Source organism: Dreissena polymorpha, chromosome 15 (genome assembly GCF_020536995.1).
Source record: "Dreissena polymorpha isolate Duluth1 chromosome 15, UMN_Dpol_1.0, whole genome shotgun sequence".
Taxonomy (NCBI): Eukaryota; Metazoa; Mollusca; class Bivalvia; order Myida; family Dreissenidae; genus Dreissena; species Dreissena polymorpha.
The window spans coordinates 55,234,142-55,247,747 of NC_068369.1; the positions used below are offsets into that span (position 1 = coordinate 55,234,142).

Consider the following 13,606-nt stretch of genomic DNA (forward strand, 5'->3'; position numbering starts at 1 on the left):
TTCAAGGTCAAGGTCATCCTTCAAGGTCAAAGGTAAAAAAAATAAAAATTCAAAGTGGCGTTATCATGAAGCAGCACATTTTGAGTGGTGGAAGTTCAAGGTCAAGGTCATCCTTCAAGGGCAAGGTCATCCTTCAAGGTCAAAGGTCAAAAAATTATATTTCAAAGCGGCGTTCTCATAAATCTGCACATTTTGAGTGGTGGAAGTTCAAGGTCAAGGTCATCCTTCAAGGTCAAAGGTAAAAAATAACATTTTTTTTTCATAGCGGCGCAATAGGGGGCATTGTGTTTCTGACAAACATCTCTTGCTTTTTTCAAACATGGTTAAAAAACTCAAATATTTATTTTTATTATTTTATTTTTGAAATACCGTCCAACCATCCCACCCAAGAATCCCCCCTCCAATTTTTTTTTTCTTTTTCATTTTTTTTGCATTTTTGGAAGATTATGTAATAAATGACCACACCCCCACACTATACATCCCTCTCCACTCCACCCCTCCCCTCCTTTGTGATTGAAATTGAGATAGGTCCCTACACCTTTAAAAAGAAAAATAGATGAGCGGTCTGCACCCACAAGGCGGTGCTCTTGTTTTTAATTCTACGTGTCAATTGACATTCTATGGTGCGTTATAACTCTAAGAAAAACAGCGTCAAAAGACGTTATTTGGTGCGCTATGACTCTTCAAGAAAACCCCCCAGCTATTAGGTCATTTATAAAGACATATTTTTATAATTGTTTTAAAACTTTCCCACAAAGATAGTAAAATCCCGACTCGAACAATTCCCCAATACATCATTCTGTATCAACCCAACTCTATTACTGCATACTTACTACTTTTCAAGTTTCTATTCATTACCCCATAATCCCATTTTTAAAAGCACTTTCTGGTAAATATTGACGATAAAAGTGGTCAATAATTTCTTTTACAATAAACATTGCCATTTTTCTCCAGTATCAAATAAATTTGGCATAAGTGACAATTTATAGATTTGATGAAATATTGGCACTGAACATGCGTAAATTGCTTGACGTGGTGTGTGCTTGATAATACAGCGCTCAATACACCCATGCTTTCTATGTACATTTGAAGCAAGAATCTGTTAACGTAGAGTTAACATTTACATTCGGAAGTGGGTTTCTGATTACAAATGTAATTATGCTCATTTGAGACTTAAAGAAAACATGAACTGTTGGGAAATGAATTCAACGATATTTTGTTTAAACGCTGTACAAGTCAAGTAAATGTTTTGAGAGTATTTCATGAAATGCACAACTTCCATGAGGATCATAGCCATTATCAGTCTTCTAAGCCAAGATTTCTTGGCAATAATTCATGTTTGTCACGAGTCTTCTGCATGATTTAACTGCAGGTAGTGCCTGCCTACGAGTGCTGTCCCTTATACAAAGCATATGCGCTCATTGGCCAATATTGATTTTTCAATACAGCTACGCACCGCCCTTAGGCGGGCTTTCATTGGGTAAAGCGTTAGATGTTGTAGACAGAGTATCATAAATTGGCTTTCAACATTTTGGGCAATGTCGATAGCGCTTTGATCTTAAGATGGCTAGTTGCATTAACAGCCAAAATACACTGATCAGAAAATTTTAGGCGCCCCACGAACTCTGATTTCGAAATTCAAGCGCCCTGGTGAGGGACCGTTAAATGGCCTGTGGAAAGCACTGATATTAGTTACGGAGCTTGTGTTGTGATATCTGTGATATCTGTTTGTTACGAATCTGGCTGCATATCTTTGTACTTTTTCAAGTTTGTTTTTTTGAGCAGTTGTATACCAGCTATTGGCCCTCCAGGTTGCTGGAAGTTGCAACTGATAAACACTTTTATAATGGAAAGTCCCCTCCCAGGCGCCACTTTTGTCGGAAATATTAGCAACAAAAACAATTTTTAGGCATAAATAAACACAAACAGTTTATATAATATATCACTAGTGCACAAATTTGTGTCAGAAAAAAAGAGACATATTTGTTTTGTTTATTTGTCAATTATTATATTGAAATAAAACAAATTAATAAATGTGCAACAATGTTATTGTGTTGTACTCTCCTTTCCCTGCTTGAAATAAATACTATTTCACTTATTTGCAATCTCATACCTGATGTGGTATGTAAAAACGTTATAAAAAACAACCATATTGCTTCCTGAATACGATATCATTTAAAATGCTGTTGGGTGAAACCATTTTCCGGTTGTAGAACTCCATGATCGAAGGGTCCCAGATAAGTCTCTGTTTTAACAAAGATATGGAATCTGAGCATTTGAATCCTGAAGATTATAAGAAAGCATTGAAAAACATGTGGTTAAAGTTAAAAGCTCTGCTAAGCAAACAACAGTTGAATGTTTCTATAAGTAAAGAGTCTTTTCTGAAGCTCATCAGCGAGACACCTACTACAGTATGTCACACAGTTTGAGATTACCGAAAGGATAGTATCATGATGAATTGTGTTCCAGTGATTGTGTGAATAGCTTGAAATACCATATTTGAACGTTGATTGACTACTATTAAGTGACTTGCAAAAAGATCGTCTGGTTATTAAGACCACTTTTGAAAAGTCCCAAATGTGGTTTTAATAGCAAAGTTTCACTGTATGTATGTAGTGAAAGTACATTTTGGTGTCCAGGCCATTAGTTTTTGTGCATGTTGTGATTTCAAAATCAATAAGCACAAATGGTAGTTTTATCAAAACAATGTTCACATGCAACAACCGTATTGATAATTTTAAGGTTAAGATCACATTGGACACTTTTTTTATTTTTAGCTCACCTGAGCACAATGGCTCATGGTGAGCTTTTGTGATCGCCTTTTGTCGGTTGTGCGTGTGCCAACATTTGCCTTGTTAACTCTCTAGAGACCACATTTATTGTCCAATCTTCATAAAATTTGGTCAGAAGATTGGTCTCAATGATATCTTGGATGAGTTTCGTAAATGGTTACGTTTGCTTGAAAAAAATGGCTTCCAAGGGGCGAGGCATTTTTCCTTATATGGCTATAGTAAAATCTAGTTAACACTCTAGAGGCCACATTAACTGTCCGATCTAAATGAAACTTGGTCAGAAAATTCATCCGGATAATATCTTGGACAAGTTCAAAAATGATGCCGGTTGGTTGAAAAACATGACTGCCAGGGGGCGGGGCATTTTTCCTTATATGGCTATAGTAAAACCTTGTTAACACTCTAGATGCCACATTAATTTTCGGATCTTCATGAAACTTGGTCAGAAGATTTGTCCCAATAATATCTTGTTATCTCAGGGGAGCGTCTTTGGGCCTTTTAGGCCCTCTTGTTTCATATTCCTTTTACTGTATGTATAAAATGTTCCATGAATTCATCAACAAGAAGAAAAGTGTTCCAGGAATTCATCATTTTAATACATGTAGAAGAAAATACTTAATGTTAACATGTTTTTTTTTTAATGTAGGAACAGAGTTATTTATATATTTTTTGTATGACCCACAGTCTAGGTGATAGCATTACATACTAGGAAATGGCAGAAGAAAATCAGCTCCTTGTTGGTGGAAGAAATGGTTTGGCATATGGGACTGTGAACCAGTCAAGTTCATCTCTTCAAGACTCTCAGCAAACAACTCTTCCAAATGTGCAAATTCAGGGAGAAAACAACAAAATTAAGGTTAGTCTAATCATATTACTGTCTTTTTTGCAATATTTGTTGCAAAGTTAAATGTAAAAAATAGTTTTGTAGCTGTTAACTGTTAATCACACAATTAAAATGTTTTAACACACTAATATATCATTTGGCACATTAATACATAGTAAAGGAAGTTGACATGAGTAATTTTGTTTTATTCAATTTCTCATCCAATTTACCGGTAGTTTAGTTTAAACCTATTAATTTTACCTCGATTGCATCGAAACCCTATGGCTTATAGAAATGCTCTCGAGTCTGTTTCCTAGGCCTAGAACCAGTACTTGGTGTCTTTGGGGGAGATCTAAGGTACGCTCCGATGGTAGGGATCAAACCCGTGACCTCCCGGTCGCTAGGCACCATATCCATTACACCACGGCAACCTTATCCAATCATCCAATTTCAACTCATCTGTTATATTATGTCAAATTTGTCTATGCATACGCATGTCCCTAAATACTTGATTAAAACTAGCAAATTGCTTTTAGCAGTGTGTGTATCATGGACATTGTGATTTCAAACTGCCAGTGCATTTCAGGTATACAAAAGGCGATGGTATATTTTGACAGTGTATGGTCTCATGTCAATGACCCAGTGTGCTGTATGGAACACATTCAGTCCAATCTCAGAGGTAAGGTTCTGTGTAATTAATAACTGGGCATTTTGTTTACAAAACAATGACCTTGCAATATATGACATGTTTCCTGTGAAAATGGGTCTTATGCTTTATGTGGCTAGCCAAGCTGTGCATCCGCTAATGAGATCACGAAACCTTGCATGACTAGATAGATGAGAGAGCAGGGGATATGTTCTGGATGTATTGTATGTATTTCTTTTGACCTTGCAGTCAAGGATAACTCATGAAAGTGCAAGCACTTATTTCCAATGAAGTCCTTTGGTGTTTGCTGAAGAGATATTTAGATACGAGGAATTCGGGTGCGATAACCTAGCTCTTTGCAAAAAGATCCCTTGGTTCTTTTATGTGCTCAGTGTATAGCACTGATACATGCTAGAATTACCTGGTTTTCATACCAGTGCATCTCTAGTTGGGTGGGAAACACTTCTGAAATTTCCAGTGCCCCAGCCAGGAATTGAACCGGGGACCTCTGGAATGGTAGACAATAACTGAACTTGCCACAGATTTAAACTGACCTCAACGTTTTTAGCACTGTAGATACAGCATTTACAATTTATTTTAATTTAGAGAAAAGGTTTGCCGAAACAAAAAACAAATTTTTAACCAAAATCATTATCTCAGCTTTCCTTTGGCTATGAAGTTTTAATTCAGCAATAAAACATTAACCCATTTATGCCTTGTGGACTCTCCCATCCTTCTAAATTGGATCAATTTATTTCCAAAATCAGGGATGTCTAGTTTATGTATTTCTATACTTAGAAATTTTCTTACAGAATTTCCTTTAAGCAAACAGCCCAGACCCTGTAAGACGCCGCATCATGTGGCATGTCATCTGGGTCTACGCTGTTTGCCAAGGCTTTTAACAAGGATGACCCCATATATGAGAACTGTTCATTTGCATATAGAGTTTATAAAAATCACATGAACAGTAAACTTAAGACACTCATTTGAAATATCAAATATAAAACGTAATGCATTTGAAAATATTTATATGGAATTATGTCTTATTTGTTTGAACAAATGTATTTTAAACTTGATGCAACAACAGAAAGGTTGGTAAATATCGTGTTAGAGATCTATGCTTTTGCAAATATATCTACATGAATGACCTGAAAAGTTAAATCAGATAAACAGATGGCGATCGATGTAATGGATGTGTATGTATGAATTTTTAGAAATAAATGTAAGACAAATAAAAGAAAGGGGTGTGGTTTAATATATTTGAAGTAGTGCAGATTTTTATGTACATGTAGAACTGAACATGCAGATTTTATTTTAATCAACACGCAAAACAGCAGGTTTATAGATATCAGATATACCAGTTCAGCATTAAATACTTAAAATATATGTTGGGCTATATATTTTGTACATAAAATAGATTCACCATAGACTGGTTATTTTGTCAGGTTGGTGTTCATGTGTTTGGCTGGGACACGGCTGGCCTATCGCTGCTAACAAACTGGGGACCTATCGCATATGTTCTGGGCACATTCCAATTCTCCTGGCTTCTAGATAAAAAAGGTTGGCCTCAAAGAGTTATATTTAGCACTTTATGAGTAGGTGCCTTTAAAAAAAAATACAACGAAAACAAACATCTTTTTTGCTCTACTGCCAAAGGCAGAAGAGCTTATGGGATGGCATGGTGTGTGTGTGTGTGTGTGTGTGTGTGTGTGTGTGTGTGTGTGTGTGTGCGTGTGTTAGACTTTTCTTGTTTATCCGATTAAGTCCATAGTTTTCATCCGATTCTTTTCAAACTTGTTCAGTGTCTTTATATTAATGAGGACTCGAACCCAATTGATTTTCAGGTCACTGGGTCAAAGGTCAAGGTCACAGTGACTCGAAATAGTAAAATGGTTTACAGATGATAACTCAAGAATGCTTAGGCCTAGGATCATGAAACTTCATAGGTACATTGATCATGACAGGCTGATGACCCCTTTTCATTTTCAGGTCACTATGTCAAAGGTCAAGGTCACAGTGACTCGAAATAGTAAAATGGTTACTTTTTCTTGTTTATCCGATAAAATCCCCAGTTTTCATTTGATTCTTTTCAAACTTGTTCAGTGTCTTTTTATTTAGGAGGGCTGGGACCCTATTGATTGTTAAGTCACTGGGTCAAAGGTCAAGGTCACTGTGACTTGAAATAGTAAAATGGTTTCCAGATAATAACTCAAGAATGCTTAGGCCTAGGATCATGAAACTTCATAGGTACATTGATCATGACTGGCTGATGACCCCTATTGATTTTCAGGTCACTAGGTCAAAGGTCTAGGTCACAGTGACTCGAAATAGTAAAATGGTTACTTTTTCTTGTTTATCCGATGTAGTCCACAGTTTTCATCCGATTCTTTTCAAACTTGTTCAGTGTCATTACATTAATGAGGACTCGAACCCAATGATTTTCAGGTCACTGGGTCAAAGGTCAAGGTCTCAGTGACTCGAAATAGTAAAATGGTTTCCAGATGTTAACTCAAGAATGCTTAGGCCTAGGATCATGAAACTTTATAGGTACATTGATCATGACTGGCAGATGACCCCTATTGATTTTAAGGGCCACAAGGCCAAAGGTCAAGGTCACAGTGACCAAAAACGTATTCACACAATGCTGCCACTACAACTGACAGCCCATATGGGGCATGTTTTACAAACAGCCCTTGCTTAAAAAGAGCAATATCGAAGCAATATGTCCAGAATGACTTCCCCTTTGAAATCCCCTTGTTTACGCAATTAATTCCACAGTTTTCATCCAATTATTTCCAAATATGCACAGTATCTTTATATCAATGAGGACTTGAACCCTATTTAATATGATCAGTCTCGGAGAAATAAGTACACAATAATCTCCCCTTGAATTTGAGAAAATTCTCCTTGTTTGCGTGATTAAGTACACAGTTTCCATCTTATTCTTGCCAAACTTGCACAGTGTTTATAGCAGTAGAGCGATTCAGGCCCTCATGGGCCTCTTGTTTCATAACTATTTCAATAAGAACAGGGAATTGTAATATTTATTTGCAAGGTTTTTGACGTTAAAAGTTTGTAAAATATTAGACATTTCTAGAACATGCAAAAGAAATACTTTGAAAACACTTGCATTTGTTTGTGCAGAATGCTGTGCTTTTATGAAAATGTCCACTTCTCTATCATCTAATCAATTCATTTGCTATGTAACATTGATTGAAGAATTGAATTCATTATGTTTTTACTAGATGTGCTTTACTCTGTGAAATTATTGGCCCAAGTACATATGTGTTTGTAGGCTTACGTCCTGCGTGTTTGATCAGTGCATTCCTCGTGGCCGCTGGTACTGGACTGCGGTGTATCACAACTCAGCGCGCAGTTGCCACACCGTTAGTATAGCTGGATATCTTACAATCCACACAAATCTTTCATTATGTTTCTTTATGCGTCCTTTTAGTGTTAATAATTGAGTACATTTATAATTGTATAGATTGCGTTAATTGAAAGGACATTTTTGCATGGACTAACCACTGTGAATATAACAAGGCTCCATGTAAACCTTCCATCGTGTCTGATTGGCTCAAGGTCACTGTTACTAAACTAGATAAACAGTTTCTTTTAAATAACTTCTGTCATGATGGTGATATTTTTATACAATTTTGTGTGTTGATTATGTGCATGAGGACAGAGCATGGGATTGCATTTGGGGCTTGTCGCGTCAAAGTCACCATTACTAAACAGAGCAAAAATGTTTCAACTAAACAACAGAATTTGCATAGAGGTACACTGCAACTCCATTATATTGCGGTTTGTGGAATCCACGGATCGCCGATCCACGAATATCCGGATCGCAATATAACTCGTCAGGTCATTCATGCATATATATATTTATACATTAACATAGTTTGTCAATCTCCAAACACATTATTTACCTACATGTATCATACTTTCTAATGTGTTATTTCCACATGATATAACAAAACCTGTTATTATATGTAAGTATTTTTTAATGTGTATTATAAAAATTGTAAACCGAAAAGCATTGACAGGTTTTACTGTTCAGGTTCAGTTACCAAACTCTTTTAATACATTAACAGTTATTGTCTACATCTTCACATTGGGACGGCATGCTAACCGCTTCCTGAGCACTGATTGGCTTACACAATTACCAAAATCCTGTTTGTTAAAAGCAAATTCAAAAGAGATCATTGAGATCAGATGTCATTGGCAAGCAAATTGACATATATTGCAAGTCTTTGATGTAGGGCAAGTGGAGTTGTTGTTTGTTACATTACACAAGTTTGATGTATAATGAAGGCGTCAAAAATCTGGACCAAACTGGACTATAATGTGAATGGCAGATTATACAGACCATTGAAGTGCGTTAAAAAAATTGCTTCCACAGCCAACTCTCAATATATTGGACATCGTGATATAAGGGACAGCAATGTTACGGTCTATTGTGCTGCAATGTGGTGTATAGCTAGCACGCATGCTGTTTTAGCTAGTGATTGCATTCGAGATCATTTCAGTCAAGGTTGTTGATTTTATAATAATCTGCTCATTAACGATAGTTTTGATGAATTCTTGAGTTGAAGTTTGTGTGTAGGTACCATTTGTACAGTTTAACCTGTGTTAAGCAGCCAGACCAGGGAAGTGGTCAGTGTAGGCGCTTAATGAAGGTGCAATTACTACCTTTTATGTTGTCAATTACTGTTTGTCAATCATTTAATTAGCAATAAATATGTAAAATGTGAAACATGCCCTAATATATATTATTCTGAATAAATTCCGTATTATGGTACTGCATTTATTTTATCAGATGTTGATTGTTGTGTGCATGTTTTCATAATGCAGGCTAATCCACCCTGGTCAGTTTATCAATGGTCTGGGGGGCATCATAGGTTATGGTGGGCCCCCGTAGTGTCTGCTAATCCACCCTGGTCAGTTTATCAAGGGTCTGGGCGGCATCATAGGTTATGGTGGGCCCCCGTAGTGTCTGCAGAATGGTATCCTGCCTTGGAACGCACCACATCAACTGCCATAGCTAATGCATTTAATAATTTTGGTCTTGCATTATCCTACAATGGTCTGGGCAGCATCATTGGTTATGGTGGGGCTCCCATAGTGTCTGCCGAATGGTTTCCTGCCTCGAAAGGCACCACAGCAACTGCCATAGCTAGTGCATTCAATAATCGTGGTCTTGCATTATCCTTAGCGTTATAGGTAATTGTTTGGCATTTTGTTCAGATGACATAAAGTACTCAAGCTAGAAGCAGAACAGTTCAATAAGATACTGTTTATTAAAATGCATTGAGACTGAAATCATTAAAGACATAACTCTGTCAATGGTTGTGCTACGACAATGGCTTTTGGTCATCGATGTGTATTTGACTTGCAGTCATTTAGAGGGCTGACCTATTTATAAACAAACTTAAAGTGATTTTCCCATGATAAGTTATTTTAATAAGTGTGGTCATTGAGACCTTGTAAATATCAGTTTGTTTCTGTCCCACTTGAAAAGTTAAACAAACTTAACTCATGCTGTTTTAACTTTAGTTCTTGATTTTCTGGCAAAAACAGCTTGCCCCATGTGTTGGTAGTGCGGCTGCAGAGGTAGACAAACAGTGTTCAACTGAGCCTTGTTTTGGTAAAACTGGGCTTGATGTATGTTCTTAAAGTGTTGTCCCAGATTCTCCTGCGCAGACAGACACTTTCTGCCTCGACTGAATGTTTGTGTAGAGTATTCCTTGAAACTTAAAATAACATTCAAGCAGAAAGTGTCCCCACTAATCTGGGATGACACTTAATGCACATTCATTAAGTACAGTTTTCTCATAATGACTCTCAATTGTGAATGTAATTCATAGCAGATAATGTTTTTGTTCTTTTTAAGGCTTATTCACTTTGGGCAGTTTTTGAACGGGCTTGCTGGACCAATTGCCATGGGAGGACCCCCTTTAATATCGGCAGAATGGTTTCCACCTGAGCAAAGAACCACGGCTACAGCCGTAGGACTCATATGGAACACTTTGGGGCTGGCTGTCTCATTTATATTAGGTATTTGTGTATATTTTGAGACTATTTAAATAGTATGTGGAGGTCATAAACCTTAAGCTACATTTAATCCACTTAAATGCAAATTAAAAAATAAATGGTTCAAAATCACTTGTAATAAAAAAAATCCTTTGATAGGTATTGCATTAATTTATTATCACAAATCAAAGTTTCCCAAAAGTGTGCTCAATTGCATGCCTTAAATTGCAAAATAGATATTATTAATATTCTTCCATTGAAACAAGTGGGTTTTATCTCTTTGCACCTGTCTGTTTGTTGTATGTGTTTCCATAGACCATATTATTTTTGCACCAACCTACAGATCCCTTTGACCAATGATATTCTAATGTGCATGCTGTTTACTTTTGATGAAATGATGTTCTTTATCAACTTTTAGGCCACCATTTCAATGTTCCAGGTCATGTTTTCTCCATAGATCATTAAGTTTCTGCAAGATATCTATAGAATAATTTGACCTACGATCATCCAATTAAATACCAGGTAGTTTTTCAGGAAGAAATAAAACAACCTGCCAATCTAGAGTTGAATAGGTCTCAGTTCAGGGTCACTTTGGCCTGTTACAAGAAAACAGTTTCCATATAATAGCTAGAAAACGCATTTATGTTTTAATGATATAAAATCAAATGCTGCTTATTCTTGAGGGAAGGAAGACCTCAATTTTGAGATCAAGAGAATCATATTTATGTTTGGATTGAGAATAAGGCACCAATCTGCCTTATTGTGTTTGTCATAAGCTTGTTTGTGAAGTGTGATTTATTTAATCATTATCCTGTGTCACAGGGCCATATCTTGTTCCACTGCGAGAACTTCATCCGAATAATACGACCATGAATATCTCCACCATGTAAGTTAAAAAGATATTTATATTAATAAAAACCATTTTAAAACTGTGAACTTATTCAACATAAAAAAGAAGATCCATTTTGAATTATTTTTATACCATAGATAATAAGGTTGGTGGCCATATTAATTTGATACATAAATACATCTGGATTAAGCCAGCTCAATAGGCCATTATGTTTAGAGCTATAGGGCACAGATGTTTGTTTCACTGAATTTGTATGCAGGCGAAAGATTGCACATACATGTAAAATCAACATTATAGGTTGGCCATTTTCATTGAAAGATCTTGATTATCATGTTCATTTGTTATATACTTCATTTTGTGTCAATAAACATGTTTGAAAATGTGTTTTCTGATTTAATTTGCACAGAATACATCTTTGTTTAAAGATTTGTAATGAAGATCCAAGGTATCAAACTTTTTTTCAGCCAAAATGTAATAGGTAAACAAAAACTATACTGTTCATGAAATAAAATGATGATTTCTGCTATTCATAATAATTATCCCCTGTCAAAGGCAGAGGGATATAGAATTGGCGTAGTCCGTCCGTTATTGTGTCTGTCATTCCGTCCCAATATTTATCACAATTTTGAACTTTACGGGATAATCAATTCAACGAATTTGCTTGTTTTATGTTCATCAGATGAAGCTTTGGAAGTACTTGTTTGAAGTTCGTTTTGTATGTGTGTATCTTCTTTATCCTGTTTGTAGTGTTGCTCAGGGAGTTGTGGGTGACAACTATACGAACCTGACCAATTCATTTATTGGTATGTAATCTTATATAGTCATTGTTACTTTTGAAAAACATACAATGACTTAACCAAATGATGTTGCTCTACTATCCATAAGCTCTAGAGGACACTGCTCTGTTTTGCTTTCCAGCTGCTGCCTCTTTGGAAAACTAAACTCAAAATGCAAGAAAAAATTGTGGAATTTAAGATATTAAAAAAATGTTCAATGATAAATGACTAGACTTTGCTTAAAAACCTTGAGAATATGTTTCAGAAAAAGAAATGTATTGGTTTTAGCACATTATTTGAAACTGGGACTTTTAAGCTGCACACTGTATATTTAGTGATTCTAGATCTTTCCCTTTTATAATGCACATGTTTTCTTTATCTTACGTGAGGTAACCCATCTTAGGAAAACACTGCTATGACATAATGTACAATTTATTGTTTGCAAATATGCATATGTATTATAACTTGTTCTTTCAGACTATGACATTCCTAAAGAGAGGGATGATTTGATGCTATACATGTACTATTGTAAGTACTTTCAATGATACTTGTAAGTAATTACACAAAGATTACACTCAGACTGAACGAGACTTCTTTTAAACGGAAAAATCAATAAAAGTGGAAAACTGGGCTAATGTGGGGTGATACTTTAAGCTCATGCATATAGCCCTGTTTTAACAGGTTGTGATTTATTTTAATGTATGCATCCCTTGTATCATATTCATTGTTGAAAATGATGGAAAATTATGTCTTTTCTCTTTTATGATTTATGTCTTTTAGAATAGATTTTCTCATTTTTTTTTTTTTTTTTTTTTTTTTACTTTGTACACTTTTATTAACAAGGTTTACAATAAACAAGAACATATTTATACACATTACATACACAAACATAATTTTCTTTGCAAGATCAATTTCAGTTGGTTTACATTATGCTTATTAAAATTAGTACATTAACAGAGAAGAGTGATTATGTATTTAAGGTAAAAGATCACGTTGACATAGCAAAGCAATATAAATAATTGTATTAAAGTGGCTTCACATTATAACGCATATTGTCTTGGAATAATGCAAAAAAAAAATACAAACAAGCAACAGAAAGTATGTAAAAAATACAAGAAAAAAAAAATATGGTAAAGCAATAATGATGCTTATAGAAGTAACAAATATGTCAAAATGTAAAGTTACATCAAACCATTACATCATTGCGTAAGCCCTATATGGTAGCATAGGGAACAGCGATGTATACAATGTTACAATTTAAAAGATTTAGACAAAACATCCTATAACCGAAATACGGCAGCATTCAAAGCAAAAGCGAAAAAGAATAGTGTCTTTCGGTTAGGGCGGAGTTCCTGTTTTGGGATTTAAAAATATATATATATAAATAAATAAGCACTATAGGTTAATGAGGCATTATGCGTTAATTATTCATCAGTTCTTTTAGAAGGGCTATGAACTTAGATAATAACTGGTGCTTGGTATCACTTTTTTTGTAATGTATTTCCAATACTAGTAGACCGTCCAAGAGTATGCTGGACATATTAATTTGATGTGCTCGTCTTTCACTTTTCATATACGCTTTGTAGATTGTGTAACATATTTCACTTAAAATTATATTTATATCATTATATGCGGCGTATTGTGTTTTGTAACCTATAGTTATGTTGTGTATAGTATTCATAGGTT

General features: G+C 35.3%; 1 protein-coding gene across 5 annotated transcripts in view; it reads left to right on the forward strand.

Annotated features, from left to right (window-relative positions):
• The window catches only part of LOC127860292 (solute carrier family 49 member 4 homolog), a 44,527-nt gene that overhangs the window by 14,286 nt on the left and 16,635 nt on the right, over positions 1-13,606 (forward strand). For 2 of the 5 annotated variants that reach the window (XM_052398292.1, XM_052398293.1), the window contains exons 2-9: positions 3,477-3,648; positions 4,202-4,294; positions 5,707-5,821; positions 7,557-7,647; positions 10,155-10,318; positions 11,117-11,180; positions 11,892-11,947; positions 12,398-12,448. In XM_052398292.1, the coding sequence (XP_052254252.1) occupies positions 3,505-3,648; positions 4,202-4,294; positions 5,707-5,821; positions 7,557-7,647; positions 10,155-10,318; positions 11,117-11,180; positions 11,892-11,947; positions 12,398-12,448 (778 nt within the window). In that variant the 5' untranslated portion in view covers positions 3,477-3,504. Of the gene's footprint in view, positions 1-1,790; positions 1,880-3,475; positions 3,649-4,201; positions 4,295-5,706; positions 5,822-7,556; positions 7,648-10,154; positions 10,319-11,116; positions 11,181-11,891; positions 11,948-12,397; positions 12,449-13,606 lie in introns of those variants that run through there. The other 3 variants (XM_052398295.1, XM_052398291.1, XM_052398294.1) reach the window with 3 other exon arrangements.